Source organism: Trachurus japonicus, chromosome 12, assembly GCF_045865225.1.
Source record: "Trachurus japonicus isolate A0001 chromosome 12, Traja_1.0".
NCBI classification, from domain to species: Eukaryota; Metazoa; Chordata; class Actinopteri; order Carangiformes; family Carangidae; genus Trachurus; species Trachurus japonicus.
The window spans coordinates 16,633,954-16,658,187 of NC_140918.1; the positions used below are offsets into that span (position 1 = coordinate 16,633,954).

General features: G+C 41.2%; 2 protein-coding genes across 3 annotated transcripts in view; one reads left to right on the forward strand and one right to left on the reverse strand.

Moving 5' to 3' along the window:
* Positions 1-5,190: 5,190 nt before the first annotated feature.
* On the forward strand, positions 5,191-13,141 carry dusp4 (dual specificity phosphatase 4). 2 transcript variants are annotated; one of them, XM_085793563.1, is made up of 4 exons: positions 5,191-5,855; positions 7,398-7,525; positions 9,684-9,903; positions 12,385-13,141. In XM_085793563.1, exons 1-4 carry the CDS (start codon positions 5,486-5,488, stop codon positions 12,771-12,773), a joined length of 1,107 nt encoding a protein of 368 aa, XP_085649689.1. In that variant the 5' UTR covers positions 5,191-5,485; the 3' UTR covers positions 12,774-13,141. The 2 variants fall into 2 exon arrangements, with proteins under 2 accessions (XP_085649689.1, XP_085649688.1); XM_085793562.1 differs by having other exon boundaries at positions 5,378-5,855; positions 7,398-7,537.
* A 4,860-nt stretch (positions 13,142-18,001) lies between these two features.
* The window catches only part of tnksa (tankyrase, TRF1-interacting ankyrin-related ADP-ribose polymerase a), an 87,740-nt gene continuing 81,507 nt past the window's right edge, over positions 18,002-24,234 (reverse strand). Inside the window, exons 27-29 of the mRNA XM_085793543.1 lie at positions 23,472-23,658; positions 22,037-22,193; positions 18,002-21,798 (exon numbers count right to left, since the gene is read on the reverse strand). Of these exons, the coding sequence (XP_085649669.1) occupies positions 21,712-21,798; positions 22,037-22,193; positions 23,472-23,658 (431 nt within the window). The 3' untranslated portion in view covers positions 18,002-21,711. The remainder of the gene's footprint in view (positions 21,799-22,036; positions 22,194-23,471; positions 23,659-24,234) is intronic.

Here is a 24,234-nt window from a genome sequence, read left to right on the forward strand (position 1 = left end):
TAGCTGCGTAGTTTGACAAGTTTGAACGATGTAGGTTTAACAGGAGTGTTTGGCTGCACACATGCCCCAGAGATACAGATGTTTGAGTAAAATATGAATAACTTTGAATATGATCTCACTTTTGCATCCTGTGCTGCTTTGACTATTCAAAACTCACAGTGAGATTTGAATGAGGCATTTGTGTTTTTTTTTTCTTTTCTTTTTCTTTTTTCTTTGAGTGTGTGACTGAGAAAGACCAAGACAGATAAAGGAGAAAAAAGACTTTTTGCTCTGTTGGGCCACATTTAGGCTACCTTTGTGTTTTTTATCAGAGCTATAAGCGCTAACAGCACCGCAAAGAACGTTTAGGCCACCTCAAGAGAACAGTTCAAATTTGTGGGTGACATGTTTTAGACTGAAAGGACGGCCTCATCTATTAGTTGAAAATATGTTTCAGCCAGCTGACTGTTGAAAACAGGAAAAGGAGAAGACAGTTAGCTTGGCTCTGGCCCAAGCTAACAAACACTATTATTAAGGGTTTAGCTTTGATTGGCTACTACTTTTAATGCCACTGTTTCCTTTTTCCATTTTATTCCACTTCATGGATTATCAAATAGTGAAGTGTTTGCACCTGGCTGAGGAAGAAGGACACAACACGTGCATGTGTGTGACTGTGTTGGCAGACAGTGAGTCTACAGCCTGGGGTTCAGGAGGTTAGCATTTGAGGGCCATAGACAAGAAGGGATCCGGTGCAGTGACCTTGCATCTGTAGGTGTGTGTGTGTGTGTTTTGTAAGTTGATCCACTGAAACAGGAATAAGCAGCTGGTGACCTGCCGTCAGCTTTATTACTTATTAACCTGGTCTCAACAAACAGCCCTGGACAACATGACATCGCCCCAAAACCTCTGTGCCTGAGCATTAAACTCATTTTAAAGCTGGTAGAAATCAATCATCTACCAACATTAACATTGTTGAAATCATAACCGTTAGAACACAGCAAATCAAAGCATCAACCAGGAAATAGGAAAGTAGGAATCCAGAGTGGACATTCAACATAATCACACGAATCTCTTTAATTCATCAATTAAATTAATCTAAAGTAGATTTTACATGTTAAAGAGTAAGAAGTGGCAGTGACTTGAAGTCTAATTGTGATATATTCCTTACTTTATTTTATCCAAAGAGCAGAAAATTATTATTTTCATGATTTGATCATCTGATTTGTCAGTCACAAAAACTCATATTGACATTGTAAGAGCATCAAAAAAAGAAGAAGAAAAACCACCACCATGATAAAGTAGATCAGTACCAAACAGAGTTTACATTTTATTTTTACAGTTTACTTCTCTCTAATCTGTCCTTTAAGCATTTGTTGCTATTTTTTCTTTCACTCACATGCTGTAACTCTCCCTCCCTCTCTCTCTCTCACTCGTGGACACACTCACATAAACACATGACAAATGACACAAACTCATTCATGAAAATGTAGCCGCACTCAGTCAAGGCTTAACTACTGGATTATGGGATTAGAGAGCGGGACAGATTTAGTGTGTACACATGCTACACACACACACACATCTGTGTGTTTATTGTTTTTTTTATGGTATGTTGGTGTTTTCATTATCCGGCCTTCTGGACTGGTATTGAATACATCCTGCAATTACATACCGTTCATTTAAAGGTTTGGAGAGAGCAGTCTCTGCCTTCTTGTAGGAGAAAAGAAGATCTCTGCCATTTTTACGTGTGAATATGAAGCCAGAGCCAGAGAACAATGAGCTTAGCTTAGACTAGTTGACAAATGAGATGTAACATGGTATTTAGTGAGCTTTAAAGGTCCTGGTTGGTCCCAGGTAGATGCTTTAACCTTCGGACAGAGCCAGGCTAGCTGCGCTAAGATAACCATCCCCTGGCTTTCTTAGGTCACTGACATGAAAGTGGTATCAATGGTGCATCCAGACAGACACACTCGTCTTCCTCATGCACATCCTGCTCCTGTGTGTAGACAAGAGAGCGTATTTACAATAGTTGTTGAACTGTCAGTCAGCTCTGCCAGTCATTTACTGTCAGCATAGATGGTAAATAGAGTGTATTTGTATAGCGCCTTTATACTAAAGCCAACTGGAGCAGTGGGTGTTGCTCAAGGACACTTCAGCATGTGGACAGAAGGAGGCAGGGACACAACCACCAACAGTCTTTATGTGCTGAGCCACAGCTATTAACTGCTCTTTGCTGTCCTCACCTTGCTGTCATGCTATTCTCCCTGTTGTGAACGTTTTTTACAGTAGATTATTGTATATTTTTTTACTACAGTACCTGGCCATGTAGCATTATGATGTGCTTTATTATATTCTTTTTTTCACATTAATATTCCTATTTTTCATCACTCAGGCATACTGTTGGAGTGCTGTATGCTGTAATATTCACAGTGTCCGTAAATTAACCAATAGAAAATGAAATTATAGCTGAAGGAGAGGAATGAGGGTGAAAGAGGTCAGCAAGAAGAAAGTGGAGCAAAGAAAGGAGGAGAGAAAGAGATATTTACCATCACTGACATGTAGCCTAAAAAATATCCTCCCTCCCTCCCTCTCTTTTTCTCTCTCTCTCTCACACACACACACACTCTACCACTGTATTGATGGATGACGACATGTAGGCGAGGGATGTGAGGGGATGAATGGATGGACATGGGAGAGCAGAGCAGGGAGGGAGGGATGACATCAGTGCAGAGTATCTGCCCAGCCAATCCCCTCGCAGCCCCCCCGCCTGCTGTCTCCGCCCTCCCACACCTCTCCCTTGTTGCTACGGCAGCAGAAGCACCATCCCGCCTGTGCAAGGCATTGTTTAGGGTCGGCAGTAAATGCAGAGTGGTGTATGTGCATGTGTGTGCGGGTGTGTGTCCGTGTGTGTTGATATGGGGCTCTTGAGTCTGCAATCCAGCACAGAAAATCATGTTGGGTTTTTTGTTTTTTTTATTCCATCACATTCTCATCATCATCCTTCATCCCTCCCTTCTCTTCCTCCCCTGTTCTGTCCCTCGCTGTCTCATCTTCCATCTTCCATCCTCTCACCTCTCTGTCTTAATGTTCAAGGTCCTTCCTTTTCATTCATGACTTATTTTTTGCTGCAGTGCTTCTGTCACACAGATTTAAGCACCACACACATTCACATACTCACAGGATAGTGACTTGTCTCATGTATGATTTTGAGCACATGGTCATACAAATTATGAGTCAGGTGACTGATTAAATGAGTGGACCAACAACATGCAGATCCACACACTCCATGTAATGTGGGCTCACTGACTGCTCTCCACCCTGGGACCCTGATAGGGAGGTTTCATTTGGAAGAATTGCCTATTTACTACATTTATATTGGAGGAAATGATCTAATGATCTTAAGTGTTGCATTATTGGAAATGTAGGTTTCTGTGTTGACCCATGCCCTGGATAAATAGAACTTTGCTGCATAAAATATGATATATGACCGATATTTTTATTATTATTATTTCTTCTAATCTGTCTCTTGCAAGTCCCCCAGCTTCATAGAGGAACAAGGACATAATGTCATTTTGAAAGTGTAGATAAAGAGTAGATCTCATGAACAGTAACTCTAAATAGGCCTCATATTTTACATCTTAAACAATAACAGCAGTGTTTCCATTTTCTCTCGTGAGGTTTGACATTTGCCATCTGTTTGGTCTAGACAGTCTATTTCTTTTTTACTATGTCAGGCAACGTGATGCAAACACTCCAGAACTTCCCATGAGCTCAAGCTGGTTGGAAACAAGCAGCTCCTGATAGTGATCGTCTGCTTACAAGTGCCATTACAATGAGTTACACCCTAGGATATTCATTAAAAATAAATCAGACACAACATTTCAGAGTTGAACATGACGGCCTGCAAACAAAAGCCTGACTAACAGATCCACATGCACATGTTTTTCTTATACACGTATGCTCAAACACAAGTTTTCCCACATTAGCCCATTCATAATAAACGTATCTATCTGTGGATTATACATTATTAAAATGATGTGTTTCTATAGTCTGTTTATAGGCACGTCTCTTTTAGCTGGAGCGTCTGTCTGCTTTGCAGGCCGTCTGTTTGTGTCAGGGTGTCTGCATTTTCTTCCTCTCATCTGCTGCCGTGCTGCTCTCTTTCCTCCCGTAACCATGGAAATGAGATCAACATGCAAATACCTGAGCACGCTCACTAAGGCTGTTTGATAGAAGATGCAAATTACATTTCCGCTTGTAGGATTACACACCCACACACACACAGATGCACACTCAGACGTATACACGCGCAGAATTATGTACGTGTGTGCACATACGTAAGCACACACCCACCTGCAGTCAGCACATTACACCACAGTCACACTGAAATGATCAACATGCGATGCAAATGTAATATTTAAATTATTATATTTTAAGAAAATATTAACTCTGAAACTGAAAAAAATAGAACCCCAATGCTAATTTTTGGTGTTTCGTTTAAATTGAGTAAATTATCAAACTGAAGATGTGATGGGACCTTGAAGCTGATTTTTTGGCCGCTAAAGCAGACAGACAGCTTTCAATACAAGCTGGCATTATATTTGCACACTGCATGCTACTAAATGTGTCATGGCAAAAACTCACGATCAGCTCCTATACTGTCACATCCGGTGCAAACAAAGTGACAGTAGCAATCACTTGCATTTGTACTTCTGTCAAATAAAAGTCTGATGTTAAGTATGAATAATTGTAATAATATATAAATCTCTTCTTTTAGTTGTATTTTGTTTCTTTTATGAAAATACTGAAATCAAGTCACATGAAATTATGAATATGACTATAAATTATGAATAAAATGTAAATTGTCATCTCTAGGTCAAGAATATGTCCCAGTTTTGAAACTAGGTCTACAAATGGTTCATCTAAAATCAATAATCAATAATATAGCCTAACTAGTGATGATTCAAATGTGGTCATGAGCTAGTTAAGGCAAGTCAAACCACTAATGGAGTCTGATCTCAATCCACCTCGCCTCTTGTCGTTTCATTGATGTCTGTGTTTTATTGTTTTTTTTTTCTCTTATGAATGAACGACAGAGGAGGAAATGGGACGGGAATCTGGACACTTTGTGATTGGTTGCAACCGGTTGACGTCACCTCCGCCGTGACGTGATGCACCCATTCATAAAAAAAAAAAAAGGAAAAAAAGAGAAACAATCCTGAGGAGAAACACTCGGAGAGAAAGAGAGTGAAAGAAAGAGGTGACCGGACAGCGCGTAAAGAGTAGAGTACGGTTACAATGCGCGAGGTAATAAGCGGATAGAGGAGAGGCGCGGAGGGAATCCACATCCACCGCAGGATCAGTGCGCCTTCTCCAGGTTTGAAGGACGGTGGGGGGCACAGAGGAAGAGAAAGAGAAAGAGAGAGAGAGAGAGACACACACACAGACACAGAGAGCGGAGATCAGTTGACGGTGAATCTCTACACACGCAGCCAGAAAACGACGCGCGATGGAGGATCTGTGCGAGATGGACTGCACGGTGCTGAAGCGGCTCCTGAAGGACGACAGCGCCAAGTGCCTGGTGCTGGACTGCCGCTCCTTCCTCGCCTTCAGCGCGGGGCACATCCGCGGCGCGGTGAACGCCCGCTGCAACACCATCGTGCGCCGCAGAGCGAAGGGCTCCGCGCTGAGCCTGGACCAGATCCTGGCCGGGGACGAGGAGGTCCGGGGACGGTTCCGCTCCGGGATGTACTCCGCCGTGGTGCTGTACGACGAGAGGACGCAGGACTCGGATTCGGTGAAGGAGGACAGCACGGTCACACTGGTGCTCAACGCGCTGAGCAGAGACTCATCCGGCACACGCATATACCTGCTGAAAGGTAAATGTGACTCATTATTACTAAGCTTTGATATGGGTCAACTACAGCATAATAACTAGTGGTAATACACACTGGTACCAGCAGCACCAGTGTGTTCATTAGATGTCAGGATACAGCTTCATACCAGATCCACTGAAGAACTGAATGTAATGTTTATGGCTTTATGGATTCAACATTAATATTGTTTAGTAAATAATACGAATAATAAACGCAAATGTTTCCCATTACCTACCCATAGACTAATGCTTTGACAAATAATTAATCTTTAGTCTTGGATTCAGCCTTAAGAATGGGAAGCACCAGCCTACAAGAAACACTTGGCCATTTTTCATAGGCGGCTTCTTAGTCTCTAATAATCTTGTGACCTCATGCTCTAAATTTTCCTCTTGAATGAGCCCTTTACAAATATTTACTATTGTGAAATATAAAATATTGCACATTAATGTGGAATTTTATGACTAAATTAAGGATTAAAATTTAATACAATAATAATAATAATGGTGGTTATAATTATGATAATAGCTCAAAATCCCATCAATAGCCTTGTTCGATATCCCACCTACTCCCAAATGTGGGTCACTGCTCATTTTATTTTTCAACCAACATAATAAATATTATTTTATTGCCTCAATAAAAATACTGAATATTCTTCTTGTGGCTGCTCATTAGCCAATAAAGATTGATTGACAGTGCCTGCTCTATTTCTATGCAGATTTTTATTGAATAGTTTTTTTTTTTTCTTCTTACAACCAACACACACTCACTCACTCACTCACTCACTCACAGCTACACACATTCACACACAGTCAGACCAATGGCTGTGAGCTGAGTGAATGAGGTAATGCTGATGCGTAGGAGCCACTTCTAATCACGGGGACTTACAAAGACACTCAGGATCATTTCAGAAAAGGGTCATCTTTGTGTAAATCACTGATGGGTGAACCGGTAAAGTCTAAAATCAACACTCGATTTACCCACCGTGACTATATTTAGACTGCAGGAAAATCTGAAAGCCAAAGCTGCTGCGAGCTGTGGCGCATTCTTTTTTGTGCATCCTAATGACGCAGGCGCCTTGAAGCTCAGGAGTGAATGTATGTGGCTTATAAAGATGACATTTTCCCCAGTTAATCTGATTTGATCCCTGAGGTGCAGAGAGCAGTGGTCAGCCTGCACATGTACAAAGAAAAAAAAAAAAGCGAATGCAAAAAGATGATGAAATTGTTTCCAAATCCACACCAGTCGACACAGAGCAGAGTAGGTCAGGGGTCAGTGTGACACACTTCACCCAGAAAGAAAATCCTGGTGCAGATTGTGGAGAAGAACTTGTTTTTTTTTCTTATGTACGTATGTCTCAGTGTGTTCTGTAAAGACTTGAAACAGTCCGTCTGTGGTCTTCAGTAGTGAAACTAATCTCACATGGTTTACTATGACATTCCCTCTAATGTCATAGTAATATAATACTATATATCATCCTTCACGGTGTACTACAGTCCTGTCCCTCAGGCAATACACTGTCATGATGTCTCCTTTTTTTTTTTACAGGTGGATATGACAGATTTTTCTCAGAGTACCCCGAATTCTGTTTAAAGACCAAATCCTTACCGTCCCTCAACAGCCAGTCCAGCATCGACTCTGCCTGCTCGTCTTGTGGGACACCGCACCACGACCAGGTAAAGCACAACGTAAGACAAACACAACGCTTTTATTCACCTTTTCTTCATTTTGTTCTTCTTACTTGTGTTCTTACAGTATACTTTCACTTTATTGGCCGTTTTATTTGTTTTGTAAAGTACATTTTAAAAGAAAGTTCTGTATATATACAGTAACATTTATTTTATAATATTGTATTATTTTAGGTTGGAATGACTTTAGAAAGAATAGCTAATATCCACCAGTGTCAAACTAGTGTGGGTCATGTGTAAGCAGCATGAGCATGTGCAGCCAGTTGTTAAAACTGAAAAACAATAAGTGTTTTCATTCATGAAATAATCACAAATGCCTATCACACATCACCAGACCAACACACACTGTACACACTGTCTAGACTTTTCCCACTTTTACTAAAAGTGTTCAATTTATAATAATATGCATATAAAAAAACAAGGCTGTTTTTATGTTATTTTATTTATACTTGATTAATGATTAAACATAATAAGACATTTTACATGTATTAATGTTCCACCAGCTAAAACATTTTTGTTTTAGCTCATTAAGCTGTACTTTCCCACACTTACATTAACAGCTCCTGAGTGCAAACACTGGAGGTTATTTGCCTTGTTCAACGGATCTCAAGTGTTAATCACATTCAACCACATTATCCCAAAGAGTGTGGGAATTTAAACCGGTGACAAACTTGTCTCTTTATCCTCTTTTGAAAGCAAGCCAAGAGAAAATCAACATAAACTTAATAGAGACATTCATTAAATCCACTTTTTTGTTTAAATGTGTTATTTGTCTTTACCTCTGGTTGACCTCTCTGTCACTTCCTGTGACCCCGGTGGCCTTGCTTTGTTGGTCAGTGATCTGTTGCTCTCCAGCCTGCAAGATTTTACGCAATGCTCAAAGTCACATGTGGTTCGGGTTTAATTCCCCCGGAACGCATGAAGGCAGAGACACAGACAATTCAGCCTCTGTATGTTTTGAAAGGAAAATGCTTGACAGTTTCGGCCTCGCTGTTGGGGAAGTTGAGTTATAATTCAAGGAGTACTCTAGCTTCCTGTTGCAGTATTGATATGATGGACTAGGTAAAAGCCAGTTGAGTATCTCTGTTGTATTTTTCCCTCTCGCCCCCCCGCTTCCCCCCCTCCTCACATTACATCTCTTAGCAGTATTGATCGTTTCCTGACGCTGTGTCAGTACCGAGGTCGTCAGCGGCAGTGACATAAACAGACACAGCCCTCGTCAATAAGTCTCACTACCGGTATAGACCGACAACAGCCTGACCTCCCAGATCTAGTGGAGGGAAAAACAACACCATGACTTGTACATTAGAATAAGCTTTCAGATATGGCTCCAGATGAACAAAAACAGCTCCAAAAATGTTGACGGTGGTCATGCCTGGGCTTTGAAATTAAGATTTTATGATTAACAATAATATTTTTTTAACCAGTGTTAGGGTTAGAAGAGGAGAAACATGTGATCACATATTTTTATATTATGACAGGATGTGTGTGTACCAAGCCATCGTTTTTCTCAGAAGAGCCATTTACTCCCATTGATTAAGTGTGATCACAGAAAAATGACAGTGTTTCCCAGTGGAACCATGAGAGTATTCGGACGCAAATCGACCAAGATGAGTCTTTTGTACATACATGTAGTGATAAATGACATGCTGATGTTTCCACCGAGACCCATGTCTGGAACATACTGTTCGGCTGACGAGACGCTCGGCTCGTACAGTGAGTTGTGTTTCCATATGTGGAAACAATTTGGCACGAGACAGAAACTGACAAACTAAATGGCCCATATCAAATGACTCGGCATTAATTACACAGATAATAAGCTGCCCCTGTCTGATGATAAGTGTGACTAATGTGATTAACAAAATATTTAAGGTCATGCTTATACTGCAGTCATCTGGCCTCTGCTGCTCACTGACACAGGAAATTCTTTGTCTTATCGTCAAAGCTGTTTTTCATTTTAAGTAAATTCTCATTAACATGGCTCTCCAAGCTGATTGGGTCAGGAGATGTTTCTTTGTGGAATCACTCAATGAATGAAAACATACTTAAGGCCTGACTAAATTAATAATGAACTAACCCCCCCCCCCTCCTTGGTTAAAGAAATAATTAATTAACCATCACCCTCCCATCTGTTCTCTCCACCCAGGGCGGCCCAGTCGAGATCCTCCCATTCCTCTACCTTGGCAGCGCCCTCCACGCCTCAAAGAAAGAGGTTCTGGACGCCATAGGAATCTCCGCCCTGCTGAACGTGTCGGCCGACTGCCCCAACCACTTCGAGGGGGCGTACCAGTACAAATGTATCCCAGTGGAGGACAACCACAAAGAGGACATCAGCTGCTGGTTCCTGGAGGCCATCGAATTCATAGGTCAGTGAGTAAGCGTGTGTGATGCTGTGTGTTTATTTATAGTTATTTCATGGTGGAAAACCATGAGTAAGCTTCCTTGCTTTTTGGGCTTTGTTATTAGATCACATAATTTTTAGGTTATATAAAAAAAAACTGTTATTTTTAAGCTATTTTGTTGATTTGTATTATTTTATTTTTAATTTCGGGTACAAGCATTTGCAATGTGAAATATCTTTTTGATATTAGTGGAAACACATATGAAGGGCTAACTAATGAATTCATCTCCTTTTTATTATCTCAATTAATTGATAATTTGCAAGGATAATATCAAACGTGTGAGATCTTCAAAAATGAATGAAAGATGAGGAAAAACAGGAAAATCTGACATTTTAGGGGTTGAAACCATTAAATGTTTTTTTCCCCTGCTTGAAAATTGGCAAAATATTGACAGATTATTTTTCTTTCAGTTGACTAAACCACTAATCACAGGCCTAGACATGTATACTTTAACTAAATCTAATCACTTGTCGGTTAAAGAGTGTGGGTGGGACTGTGATTTCCTTTTTCCCTCAGGATTATCAGTCGATGCCGTTTGGGTTTCAGTCACAGTGTCTCATCACCGCTCATGTTGACTAAACGGTCCTCTTCTTTTTCTTCTTTTGTTAATCTCAAACAGACCGGAAATGTAAAAGTGCCTCATTTCTCAGAGTCTGAGTATTATTCAGAGAGCTGCAGTGGAAAAGCTTTCAGGCCAATGATGACAAATCAGACATAAATAATAATCTCCAAGTAGCCCTCAGAAAAAGACCAAACCTACCAAAATCTGAACTGATGAAATATTCCTCTCTCCAGCATTTACCGTGTATTTTGTGTAAATAATATAGGCAAGTGTGAGCTTTGCTTTTGCTTTGCACATCCATGCCGTGTGCAGACATTGTGTGTGTGGTTTCGTCGTGCTGTGGAGTGTGTGTTTGCGAGCGTGCGCTCAGATGTGTGTGAGTAGGTACTGGTATGCGTCATAGTTAGCTGCTGTGGGACCGGAGTCTGACTCATCCGCTGTTACCGGGTGAACAGACACTGTGGTGGAGTTACCTGAAATCTGTGTGTGTGTGTGTGTGTGAAACTAAGAAAGAAGAAAAATATAGTAACTGAAAAGCAGAGAAAGTCACAAAGAGGAGGAGATTGGGAAGGTGGCTGGCTACCAGTCATCAGGCATCTCTGCTCTGCTCTCAGAGAAACGGCAGTAAACATTCCTCGATATTAATTTTGCTCATGTGCCAGAGATGAAATGAAGTGAGCTCAAATCAAAGCAGCAATTTTATATTCAAACATCACCATGGCCAGCAGTGGTGGAAAATTAGATTAAATTCTTCATCATGAAGAAACAATAAATTAAATCCCTCCATTATCTTCTTTATGTTGTGTGCTTCTAATTTCCTGCAGGCCGCCACACATGCTGGAGGACAGTACCAGTACTGTCCAACTAATCAAGCAAACTGAGGATGTTCAGAAAATTGAGTTAGTGTAAATGCTTTAATCAAACTATTACCTACAAATGGTTGTTCACAGTGACGGAGTAATAGCGTGCATCTAAACATACTGAAAGAGGCAGAGACATAAATAGGACAGGAGGGGTGGGGGGTGTGAAAAGGGGAGACGATGACTCAAATTTTTTTTGCTCTCGCATGTTTCAGTTAAATGTGATTTGCTGCTTTCTCACGTTAAAGCTAGTTCTCGATTTGACTGCACAGAAAGAGGAAGGGAGGCATGAAAGTGTGGGGGAGAGGAAGTGAGGCAAAGCGTTACTGTACATCTGTTGTGTATGAAAGTACTTGATGAAAAAAAATGTACGGATTATAACTTTCCTCTTTTTCAATTAAAAAATTCAGTTACAAACTTTAAAAATTATCTTTTTGTGAAAAAAACAAATAAGCTCAACTCCTCTTTGAACAGTCTGGTCTTCAACTTTAAACATGCTTGGGGCCCTGTTGTCTGGCGAGAAACAGGGATTCATCATTTCAGTTAGCCTTGCCTAGCGGCCGCGCCTCAACTGGTTTCATGCTATGGCTATAGCACAAGGCACAGAGCTGCTTTGGACTACATGCTAGCTGTTAGCATGCTGATGATGACGAATACTGTACAATACAATGTAAATTACTTTATTAATGCCCAAAGGGAAATTAATTTAGTAGGTGTACTGTTTACCATGTTGACCTTCTTAGATTAGCATGTAAGCATTGGTGTGTGTTTCTCTGCGTTGAAGTTGAAAGCTGAAAAGCTTCATCCAGTTTGTGCAACCACAATGTCATCTCAAGGTGGCACTAAAGGAAGTGGTTCATACTCTTGGGACCATGAATGTCTTTGAAAATGTGGCGCCATTTCACAGACTTTTTTTGGTTTTTAAGGTCACAGTGAAGAAATGGAGGAGATTTTTTTTTATTGTTTTTGACTCTGTTCTTGGAAAGATCTGACCTCTGACCTCTGTCCTTCCTCTCTCCTCAGATTCAATCCGGGACTCCAGTGGGCGAGTGCTGGTCCACTGTCAAGCAGGCATCTCCCGCTCCGCCACCATCTGCCTGGCCTACCTGATGAAGAGAAAGCGCGTACGTCTGGACGAAGCCTTCGAGTTTGTGCGCCGGCGCCGCAGCATCATCTCCCCCAACTTCAGCTTCATGGGCCAGTTGCTACAGTTCGAGTCGCAGCTCCTCGCCACCTCCTGCGCCGCCGAGGCGGCCGCCACGGCGAGCCCGCTGCTCGGACCCAAGTCGTCGACGGCCGCCGCCTCGACGGCGACCACGCCCACCTCTCCGTTCATTTTCAACTTCCCCGTCTCCGTGGTGAACCCTGCCTACCTACACCACAGCCCGCTCACAACCTCGCCCGGCTGCTGATGGACAGCCAATGGGCAGCCTTTTCCTCACCCTAACAAACTTATTTGAGCACAGACTGGGCTGGCATTGGCTGGAGGAGCTGTCAGTCATACTGACCGCTGCGGTATGTACATGCTTCCAGGGTGGAGAAGGTGAGAAGCGTCATGGTGCCTGATTCAAAACTCAAAGACTGAAAAAAAAAGACAACAAAAAAAAACAAAACTTTTTAAAGTCCAGAAACCAGCCAACGCTCCGTCCATTTTAACACGAGATTTATTCAAACTGACCAAAAATGAACTGGTTTTCAAAACTTGTTTCAGTGAACAGGTTTGGAGGGAGTGTTGGACTGACGTTTACTGATGATACACCCACTTCCTTGACAACAACAACAGCAACAACAACACACAGAGGACCACTGACACACAAACACTGACTCAGAGAGGCATGAGCAGCAGCAAACACTCTTCTCCTCTCTCTCTCTGACACACACAAACACACCGTGCACACACACACACACACACATTCATGACTACCAACTGAATAAGCTCAGTATGAAGACAGGGTTTGTTGCTATGGAGACGACAGGTCTTTAGGAGAGGAGATGGACACAGGAAGGAAGGAGGAATTTTAAGCACCCGCTCTTTCCCCTTTTGGGTGTCCCTCCTGTTGCCGGACAAAAGAGATGGATGGAAAAAAGAGGGGAGGAGACGGTGATAGAAAGCAGGAGCCTCTTCAGTGACAGGTGCTCTGCCGGCAATCCGACCGGAGCTTCCTGTCTTTCATACGTCCTCTTCCTCTCCCTCTCTCTCCCTCCGACACCTTCCTCCCCTCTCATCTCCTTTTCATCCTTTTATATTCCCTCCCTCCTTTCCTCCTCCTCCTCCTCTTCTCATCTCTGCCTCTCATCTTCACCCCGTCCGCCCCCCCCCTCTCTCTCTCTCCTCTGCTCCTCGTCTCCTCACCCAAGAGGCTAAATAAATAAAATAAGATGCCAAATGAAGGCCAGGCCCCCCTGTAAGGACCGGGCTGTTCCACCGCGGGCCCCCGATACACACGCTACAGTAGGAAACTCCCTTTGCCACATCACACATACAAGTTGTATTTGCTGAAAGGGCTGGAAGAAAAAGTCGTAAGAAAATGTGTTTTGTCTTTTGTCCTTTAGAACAAAGGGCAAAGTTTAGAGCATATTAGTCCTGGATGACAGCCGCTTAAAGGACCACGCTGGTAGCTTTGCATCTTTTAAGTCATTATAAGTCATGTATTCTTCGCTGTTGACCATTTTCCAAAACATACACAACACTGGGCTCAGTCCTTTTCAGAGAGTGTATTTTCATAGCGCACTCAAATTGAACTGAGAACACCGGCTCCTGTCGGGATTGCTTTGGGAAATGGTAAATTTTTTAACATAATGGGCTAAAATGTGCACCACCAGTGGATGGTCCCTTAAGATGTTTGTGCCTTGTACATAAAGGTATTCCATGGATTTAGGCTTCTCTGGATTTGCCAGAGAACGGTTGGTTTTCTTAGCTGCTATAGAAAAGCAGGCTGCTGAATGTTACGTCAATGAGCAGAGCAAAGCAGAGCAGTACAGAAGTGCAGCTTCTCTCTTCATGTTTACACACACACACACACACACACACACACACACAAACAAGGTATAAACTGTACATGTTAAAATAAGGCCTAGATAAAAAATTTTGAAAAACATTTGTGAAGAACTCAGGTTACTTTAAACGCGTGATAGAATTAATCCTGCAACCATTTTGGGCTCTTATATTCAAATTGGATTGCAATACTTTCTCTCTTGGATATAGATCTTTTGCTGTTTTCACAGATCCACCTGAGATTTAAAAAAAAAAAAAACAGTGCAGCCAAATGTGGATCTCAACATCAGCGATCCTCAGTGTTGCTCCTCAGTAAGAGAGGGATTTAAAGCTTTCACCTTTCAGGCTGTAAGCCAATAACATGCAGTTGTTCCTAAACATTTATCTCATTCAGTGTGTATCTGTACAACAACCCTTCTCTGTTTTTGAAGATTGTACACAGTCCTCTCTGTAGCACTCTGGAGTCATGCAATTACTCTACTTACAATCCATTCACAACAAACTGATTTTTTACAATGTCACATCAAATCTCCATAATTACAATAAGAGACAATGTTTGTATTGCTTCTTGCTTTTGACCAGGCTAAGCTCTACTACACTCTGTGCTAGACATCCAAAGGCACAAAGTCCCACCACGGTTGCTTTTACACCCAAGTTCTGAAGTACATGCACAAAACACACAAGCAAATACATACACATACACACACAGACACACACACACACAGGGTTTAAAAGAAAACAACCCTTTTCCTGTTTTTGAAGATTGTCGGCACCTATCTCTGTAGCACTTTGAAGTGATGCAATACTGTATTTATAATTTATGATTGATTTGCACATCATGGTGATGTTAGACTGACTAGACTTTGCATAAAGACATTTTGTCCATGTAAGGCAAGAGAGAGAGAGAAAGTGAGAGAGGAGAGCCAGAGAAAAACGCAATACTTTGTACAAGTCTGTGTGGTCTGTACATGTGTGTCTGTCGGTCAGTCGGCCTGTCTGCCTCTCTGTGTTAGTCCATCTGTCTAGATCGTCTCTCTGTCTGGTCGATGCTGTTTACCCATCATGGCAATATCAATCCTCCACTTGGACATTTATATATATATATAAATATATATATAAAAAACAACTTTCCCTCAATTTTATTGTGGAATGAATGATCTGTGCATTTATTTATTACTGAAGATCCACTGTTGAATAAACAATGTTCTTAATGAAACTGTATGCACTTTGTCTTTTCTATTAAATGAATAGATATATTTAAGTTAAGTCAGCTGACCAACATAAGGGCTTGATGATATCACAAATGGCATTCTGGGGAATGGAGGAATTTAAGAAAAGGTGCACACCAGTTAAAGTGCATGATATGATACAGGTTCAGTGAATATGGGTTCAAGGGGGAACACATGGCAATTTCTTTTTTCCAATATGAAAAATTTATATTTGAGATAGATAATAGGTTAAATAATGTGCAAAAAAGAAAAAAAAGGTAGGTAAATAGGTTAAAAGCTCAAGTGTTTAAAAAGAGTTACAGAGCCTTTAGGGTGTTAATTAGGTGGATTGGAAACCGAAAAAAATCAACAGCAAGAAAATCAAGGTTTACAGGTTGCAACTGCAGCTGGTTTCCTCTGTTGGTATGTCTTGTTCGCTGATTGTGCTTTAAATAATATAGAACAGCAAATTCTCTGCAATGTGTGACGAAAATGGAAATATATGAGCAGCAGTCTTTGTCATTAAAAAGTCAGAGGGATTTTTTGTGTTTCCAAATTTGCTTTCTTGTCACAGAGAGTAAATGTGAGCCTGCAGCACCATCCAGTGGTGAGATGATGGACATGTCCTCATTCAGCCTATTTAAAAAAAACAAACATGTGCAAGCCATCAGCACACCAAAAGATTATTATACCACATCCTCAGTGGCTGACAGCTCCTGCCCTCGTACCTCCCTGTCCCCACAACTCAATTACCATCCAAATTACTTGTTTGCTTCTTTTCCCGTGGCCCCCACCAGCCTAAAACCCACCAATGACTGTTTGCTGCATCCTAAATATCTTCAGTAGCAGGTTTATTGATGTCACAGGATGATGTATAAAACATATGGCATGTATTCATTGATTGGACTGCAACACTTTTTTCACACCTGCTGTCCAATCTCTGCACTGGTTAGCTTCAGAACCTATCAGAGCAAAATAGCAGTTATTAAAAATGTTAATATTAAGTAATGTATGTTGGCCCTGAGAGCTTAATGCCAAACAAACACACTTACTGGTGGTTTTTGGTGTCACTAATCTTTCATCTAGAGAGTGTTAACATGTGCTGTGGTAAAAATATTAAGGATATCAATTCAATTCAATGAAATTTGGTTCTAGTTTAGTATCTGATTTTCCAGTTCAGGAGCTAAGGAAAGGCCATGAAATTATTCAATCAATATGAAATTATATTTTCCAAAAGTGTGGGTATATTATGAATGACAAAATAAAAGTTTGAGTATATATACATGGCATGCCATTATATATATATAGATAAATGTGAGCCTGCAGTACCATCCAGTGGTGAGGTGATGCACATGTCCTCATTCAGCCTATTTCAGCTGACTTAAAAAAAAACAAAAAAAACATGTGCGAGCCATCAGCACAGCAGCAGATTATACCACATCCTCTGTGTATATTTGTTATTTTGAATATTGATTTGTAAATTTGAAAATTAAAATGACATTATTTTAATTATATATCACACATTTTAGTTACACCAATGGAAATTTGTAGTTCTTTTTTTATTTTTGTAATATTCGCTTCCAGCGTACTTTAACCACAAAGCTTCCAAACAGATTATGTTTATTGTTGGTCTTAAATTAGCACATTCTCTGGCCACTCTAAAATCAACATGCCTGAACCAGCAATGGCCAGATGGATTATAAAGTGTATATACTATATAAAAATCTCTGATAAGCTCTTTACCTGTGACAATTGTGATGATTCTGCCTTTTCCTTACTATCTTGATTTGTCATCCTGATGTGTGTTTGCGTTGATGAATTGTGGTGCTTTTCTGCTCTTAAACTGACTCAACTGCCCAATTATTTCACCCTCATGGTCATTTATCTCTAAGCACAAACAGGAAATCAATTCACCGCTACAGGAAGGAGTGAATTTGAGTTTTAAGACAGTTGAGTGCCTCCCTAACCGCAGACAAGAAAATAAATGCCTCGACTTTATTTCACATAGACATGAAACCCCGTGGTCCTCTAGATCTCAGGGTGAGGGGGGCATCTGTATCACATTCAACACTAAAACCTACAATTTTTTTAGTTAAAAAATGAAAGCCAGTGGTAGTTTGACAGTAAAACAGTGGAGTGTTCACACTCTTTTGTGCAACAGCCCTGCAGTAACTGCTGCTTTCATGAGGGTTTTTGTCATTGTGTTTTTAATATCTTGCAGTGAGGGCAATAATAGATGAAAACATCCTGTCGACTTGTGTGTGAATGAACAGCTGTTTAATCTGAAAATTATGGATTGGCAAAATTGACTTGCCTGCTTCAGTGGAGGTAAATTAATGAAACTAATGAACACGGAGGAAAGATTAATTGAGAATTACTTTGTGTTGTAACCGCGTGGTGCCAGAGACGTTACAGCTGAAGAAAAACCAAAAAGACGTTTTGTTAAGTTCTTTTATTAAGGATTTTCTTCTGTACAAGAGTAAGGAGGAGTTCCTCTGTTCCACATTAGCTGGTCAGCAGCTCTGTACAACCGTCTGTACAACAGGATGTTAACTGTAACTGATGGGAAGGTGAGTTCATGAAACTTGTGGCTTTTGGTAGAAGGCGGGTCACAATGTGAGATGATGTGGATTGATTGGACACACACCTGCACACGCACACACTCTTCACACTATTTACAAGAAGATGAGCGACTGGCTCGTGGTACAGGTTAAGAGAGACCAGCTAAAACACAATTCAAATAGTTATCACATAAAAAAAGGTCTTTGAAAAGTCTTTCAAAGGGGGAAAAAAACAAGAAAAATAAACTGAAAATCATCCATAAAAGACCAATTAAAAGGCCCATCTGGAGTTAGTTTATTTACAGTCTGGTTTAAAACAAAGCCCATGGCTCTCTGCTATTAAGTCACAGTGTTGCTGACCTGTAGAGGTCAACAACATGAAGACCACCTGCTCTGTTAGTGCTGATAAGATGCTGCCACCTCATCTGAAACCTCTGTCTTAATGCAGAGACTGATCATCGATGATGCAAAAGGTGTTAAAGCAGGAAAATGTAGTGTATGTAGTAGCAGTTGGTCGCTGAAGAACTGACTGACTGACAAAGCTGTTGGTGAAAAGTTGAAGAATCTGAGCTTCTTTAATTCAGATGCGGTGAATTTACCCTCTGAGAGTTTGTTTGCGTCACAATCTAATTTCAATCTTATTACTTTCTCTCCATTCTGCTTTAATCATCGGTTGTTATTCTGTCTACTTATTCATTTAACTTTTCAGTTTCAATTAATTTTCTTTTCATTTCTCAGACAATGAATGGCTGTGATTTGTTGAAATGCGAAGCTGCACAAATAATTTGTTATCATTCGCTGCTATTGGGATGAAATATTGGTATCAGATTTGGGCTGCGAAACCGAGGGAGAAAAAAAAACGCTGATGTGAAAATGTCACAGCATGAAAACACTCTCACTAAAAGGTTTAATTTATTCATCTGAGGGGCCATCGTGTGCCCCAGCTTTCATTTTCGGCTCAGTTCACACTCTAACGAGGATTTGATGTTTGTTGGGACTTGGTTCAGACCATCGTCATCTTTACCTTCCCTGGAAAGTGCAAATTTTGTTGAAATATGGGTTTGCGTGGCAGAACAAGGGAGGATGAACAGAAGTAAATCAAACGTCAGAGCAGCTTTGTCAGTCTACAGTCCCATATTTCACTTGAGCTCATACTAAAACAGGTCCTCTCTATCTAATGTCTATTACTCTTTCGACAAGCAAGATATGAACCAGCTCTCTCTACATTATGCTACTGCGTGATTTCGGTAAACTCCGCCACGAGCTTCCAAAACGGTTACAAGGCAATGTTTCTACGTTCAAAGACTTTTAAGGCCATTTTTCTTCCCATTCCACGTCGTTTCAAGGACAATCCCTAACAACCTCAGCACCCTCCATTGACTTGATTTGTCATGATCAACATGAAAGCAACTTAAACTTACACGTGGGCCCCGTGGAGTGTACAGTGTCATTATTTTAAAAAAACAACATAAATAACAAACTATCAACAGAAAAAAAACATGGTCAGTGTTGTTAAAACAAGCTTACAGTACGTTGTGAGGAGTGTTAATCTTGTGGTCGTCTGTTGTACATGTTAACATGGAAATGTGACAGCTCCTCTTTATGTTCAACAGATCTATTATCCTCATCTTCAGTCAACCTGCTGATCTCTGGTCATGTCTATATGTCTTTCAGCCTGTAACCAGACCTGGGAACAGCTCGCAAAGATACAGTGACAAGGCTCACTTCACATTTTCTTAATGTGTGTAAAAGTGTAAACTCCAACAGAATTAAAAACAAAACAAAAAAACAACAACAAAAAAGTGGAAACACATTGCGAGAGAAAAAGAAAATGGAATATGTCTGAGAAAAGAAGTACACAAATAAATAGTAACGTGTAGAAATTAAACCCTACATAAACACCTTCCTGATACTGTACATACTGTGTGTGTACTCTTCAACTTTTAATACTACAAGCCAGCAGTTCCTCTGTCCCACCACTAGGGGCTCCCTCTGGTACAGGTAGAGAGGAAAAGGGGCCCGAAGGCAGCAGGTTCATGTAAACAACAACACAGGGAGAATGTGGACCCTTCTGATGGACATGAAAACACAAGATGGAGAAATGTGTTCAGTTGAGAGTGTCAGTGTGTGTGTGTGTGTGTGTGTGTGTGTGTGGGACACACGGAGGCAGCGGGACACAGGTGTGAATCCAGCGACCTTTGACCCTCCCCAAAAAACACTCCACACCCCGAGGAGGCTGGTGTAAGAGATGCGGTTTGGATCCTTTTTGATATAAGAGATGTGGGTTTGCTGTGTGTATTAAAGCATCAAATTGCATCTTTGAAGAGGGGATCTGTGGGTGTATTCATAAAATTTGCATTCGGTGGGTGTTAAGTTAATTCATGTACATGTAACAGTCTGGTCCCTTGTGGTCCGTCCTCCTGGTTCTGGTGACAAACTGCGGACCGGTTCAGTCAGAGCTGGGCTGAAACAAGCAGCAGCCACCATGTCTTTTTTAACCCTCAAAAGGCCAGCAATTACAATGGTGTGTTCAGGCTTGACTGACAGGTGTCTCAGCCAATCACATTAAACTACTGTGGTTGCTGCTCACTCGTCCCAGCTCAGCTTCACCAAAAATTTTGACTTTCACAGCAGGTTAACCCCCAAACCTCTAAAACTATAAACAGCACATTTCTCTTCAGTGTATGGATATGAAGTGGCTTGGTTGTGGTATGAAGAGAGCGGAAAGTGTGCAGCAGCAGTGGATTGTGGTCTCCTGTTTGTTTTCAGCTTATTGACTTCTGGGTATTTGTCCACAGTTAATCTCTTTTACTTCTCCGTGCTCACGAACATTCATCGTCTCGTCTTTTGTTTACAGCAGGAAGGATGCGAGCCAACGCGGAGAACTGCGTCCCCATTGGTGAAAACGTGACAAGCTGTAATGTAAAAAAAAAAGTGCTGCGATTTTTGTCTTCCCTCAGCATGACAATCGTCGTTTATGGAAGTGACCTAAGGGTGTTGTTTTGTTTTTTTTGCTGTTGCTGTGGATAATGCACAAAGCCAAAAAGAGGACGCAATATCAAAACAGCACATTTAAAACTCAGGGTGGAACACATGAGTGGAGCAAAAGGTGCAAAATCAATGATGTTTGTTTTGCTTTGGACTGTGTCCTGTTGTAATTGCTCTCTTAATTGCTTTTAGGATCAAGCCACAGGCCTGCAAATTTAAAAATTGGCTTAGTGGTATCCTTCCAGATGCATCGATCAAACCATTTGCATTTTCTCCCTGGAAAATTAGATCCAATTAATTACAGGGCCCGATGGATTTTTTGCTGTCTGCTGTGCCGGACTCAGCGTGTATCATAGCACAAACACCACCTCATCATCCTCTGTTCCTTCTCTTTAGAAAACGTGCGCGTCTTGTGTTCCCGAGGATCGACTGCCACCCGCCCCCGGCCGACAATCCCAACCACACTCTCCCACCTCAAGTCCGGCTCTGAAGACTCTAATATCTGGTCTGAGGTCTGAAACGCCTCCTAGTTCAGTTTTAGTGTGGGTTTGGTCCACTGCAGCGCGGCCACCTCTGGATTCAGCTGTGATTGCACTTTTTACGACTTCTGCTCGGCCGTGGCGGCGGGCGTGGCCAGGCTCTCCGGCTTCACAATCTGGTAGGTGATTAAGTACTCTGGGTAAGCCTGGAAAACAAGAGAGGTGATTAATAGCTCAACAGAAAATTAACAATTTTAAAGATTGATTAATAGTTTAAGGCCAAGTTTTTTTTAAAGACTGTTAATCAGATATATTGGAATGAATATCCAGTTGTAACAGTAGTTAATTCACACAACAATGAATCAGAGGCTGCTGTATGGGCATGAACAGACAGTTTCTAGTTGAGAAAAGTGTGTGTGTGTGTGCATGTGTGTGTGTACTGACCTGCTCCCCTCTGTAGATGACGTACTCTGCATACGCTAAGCCGTTGACACTGGGTCGACCTATAACCGAGTGATGTCCAGGGGGGGCGTGGGCCATCTTCATGGCACTGAACTGAAGGAAGGACTTACCCAGTGTCACTCTGCAGAACAGCATCTGCCTGTAAACACACACACACACACGGTTTCTGTCAACTGTAAGGTCACAGAAATGTATCTTATCTGAGGTCACACACACACACAGTATGTTTGTTTAAGGTCATGTTTTCACTTCGCCTGTTTGTGGGTTGGTTTGCGAACACTTGGGGACTGTTAAAGGGCTGGATCCAGGATTTTTATGACTTTATAAGATATTTTTCAACAACGTCAATTTCTCAGGAATTGATACAGTATTTACTGTAGGTCTTGATGTAAAAAAATAAAATAAAAAATCAGACAAAACTGACAGTGCTTTCCAATAATTGTGCAGATCTAGATAATTTGGATCTATCAGGCTGTGTTGGACTGTTTCCCCTTAGCAATGCTATGTGCTCCCCTGAGTGCCATTCTAGTTCATCCAAAATATTCATAGTCATTCTTACTAACAGAAAATACTAGTAATATGTTATATACATACAAGTCTCATTATCATACTACATACAGTAATAATAGTCATCCTGCAGCCCCCGACCTTGCAAGGACAAGTGGTATGGATGGATAATAATAGCATATTACTTTTTTCACAATAAACCCTTTGTGCAATTGTTATTTAATAAATATATGTGCTGTACTGTTTTGTATTAAAAGGAGAGTGATATGAGCACAGATGGATGTCAACTTTGGAATAACCCTGCCAAGTAAGTGAACAGACTTAATGCTATGCTGTCATTCACAATATGTTTCATTTTGTTGAAGCAGCCAGTTGCTCCAGCTCTTCCTTTGTGCTGCGGCTGCTTGGTGAACAGAGTCCATCATGAGGATATTTAAAATCATATAAAGTATAAATCAGGTTTATGTGACAACATCTGAGTTAACTATGACTACGATTTTGCCGTGTGGTGGAGTTACTGGCTTAAATCCTGGTTACAGCTGAACCTTTTGGGCACAAATGTTACTGATAATAACATTAAAAGAGATTGTATTGCATTTAACAGAGCTATGATCCATGTGGCTGGTGTTTGAAACAGTGTGGCTGAGCTTTTTCTGCTACGACAACTCAGAAATGTTTAGCTGTGGTGTTACAGGCCTTGATTTAATAAATATACTTAGATTCAGTTTGGGCTTCCCTGTACTCATTGTGTTGCTTCCCGTGAGTCAGGGTTGTAAAAGTGGAAAAGGTCTGTAAGACTTAGTGTTGAACTGAGACACAAGAAGTGAGGAGCTATGAAAGTTGTTTGGAAAATAACTGGCCACACTGGTAGAGATAATAAGTTTTTAGCAGAATAAACAAAACCTCTCACCTATGGCACACGTAGCAGGAGCGGTCTTTGTGCGTGGGACACCCCGTGCCTCCGCCGATCCCGTACACATACTGATTGCTTTTGGAGGAGTTCTCGGCGAAGTAGATGCCGGCGCCGAACATGCCGCCAATGTAGGCGTGGCGCTCGTCAAAGCCCTTGTGGATGATGGCGTTGATGAAGGGAGAACCTGTCGGGAGGAATTCAATTTAAAAAAATAAGAGTGAGAAGGCAAATATCTATTTTACATTTCACTCATGCAGAAACATGCAGAAGAGTCACATCTGTTTTTGTTCTGGCTCCTGAACAAATCTCACAGTCTGAGTGTCCTGTGGAGAAAATTAGCATAAAAACACAGAGTCTCTGATGACGTGATGTCTCCATTCACCGTCCCCTGCGACTGCTAAACCTCCCTCCCTTTTTAGAAAAGAGTCCAAACAGCTCAATTCCTCATCCTGGGAGACATATGGTCTGAAGGACTTAGTATACATAGAATATGGCGCCATATGCACAATATGAGACATCATGGAAACATGCTGTAAATTGCTAATCTACAGTGTTTAAAGCAGAAAGACGCAGAAGTTGGCCGTAGTCCTGAGGGTTTTGTCTTGAATGAGCCTTGTGGTTGAAAGGGGACATGGAAGATTAATGCGATTCGTTCAAGCTTACACTCAGGCTGCGAGAAGGAAAACATTGCAGAGCAAAGCAGAGTTCATCTGAGAGAAAACAAATGGTTGAATCTGCGCTTTACTTGTGTTGACTAAGA

What these genes read in the sequence shown, in the direction of transcription:
- dusp4 (XM_085793562.1), top strand. Translation starts at nt 5,486, where the DNA reads ATGGAGGATCTGTGCGAGATGGACTGCACGGTGCTGAAGCGGCTCCTG. An exon ending in ACGCATATACCTGCTGAAAG is followed by an intron (nt 5,856 to 7,397) that starts GTAAATGTGACT and finishes TTTTTTTTACAG; the next exon opens with GTGGATATGACAGATTTTTC. An exon ending in ACGACCAGGTAAAGCACAAC is followed by an intron (nt 7,538 to 9,683) that starts GTAAGACAAACA and finishes CTCTCCACCCAG; the next exon opens with GGCGGCCCAGTCGAGATCCT.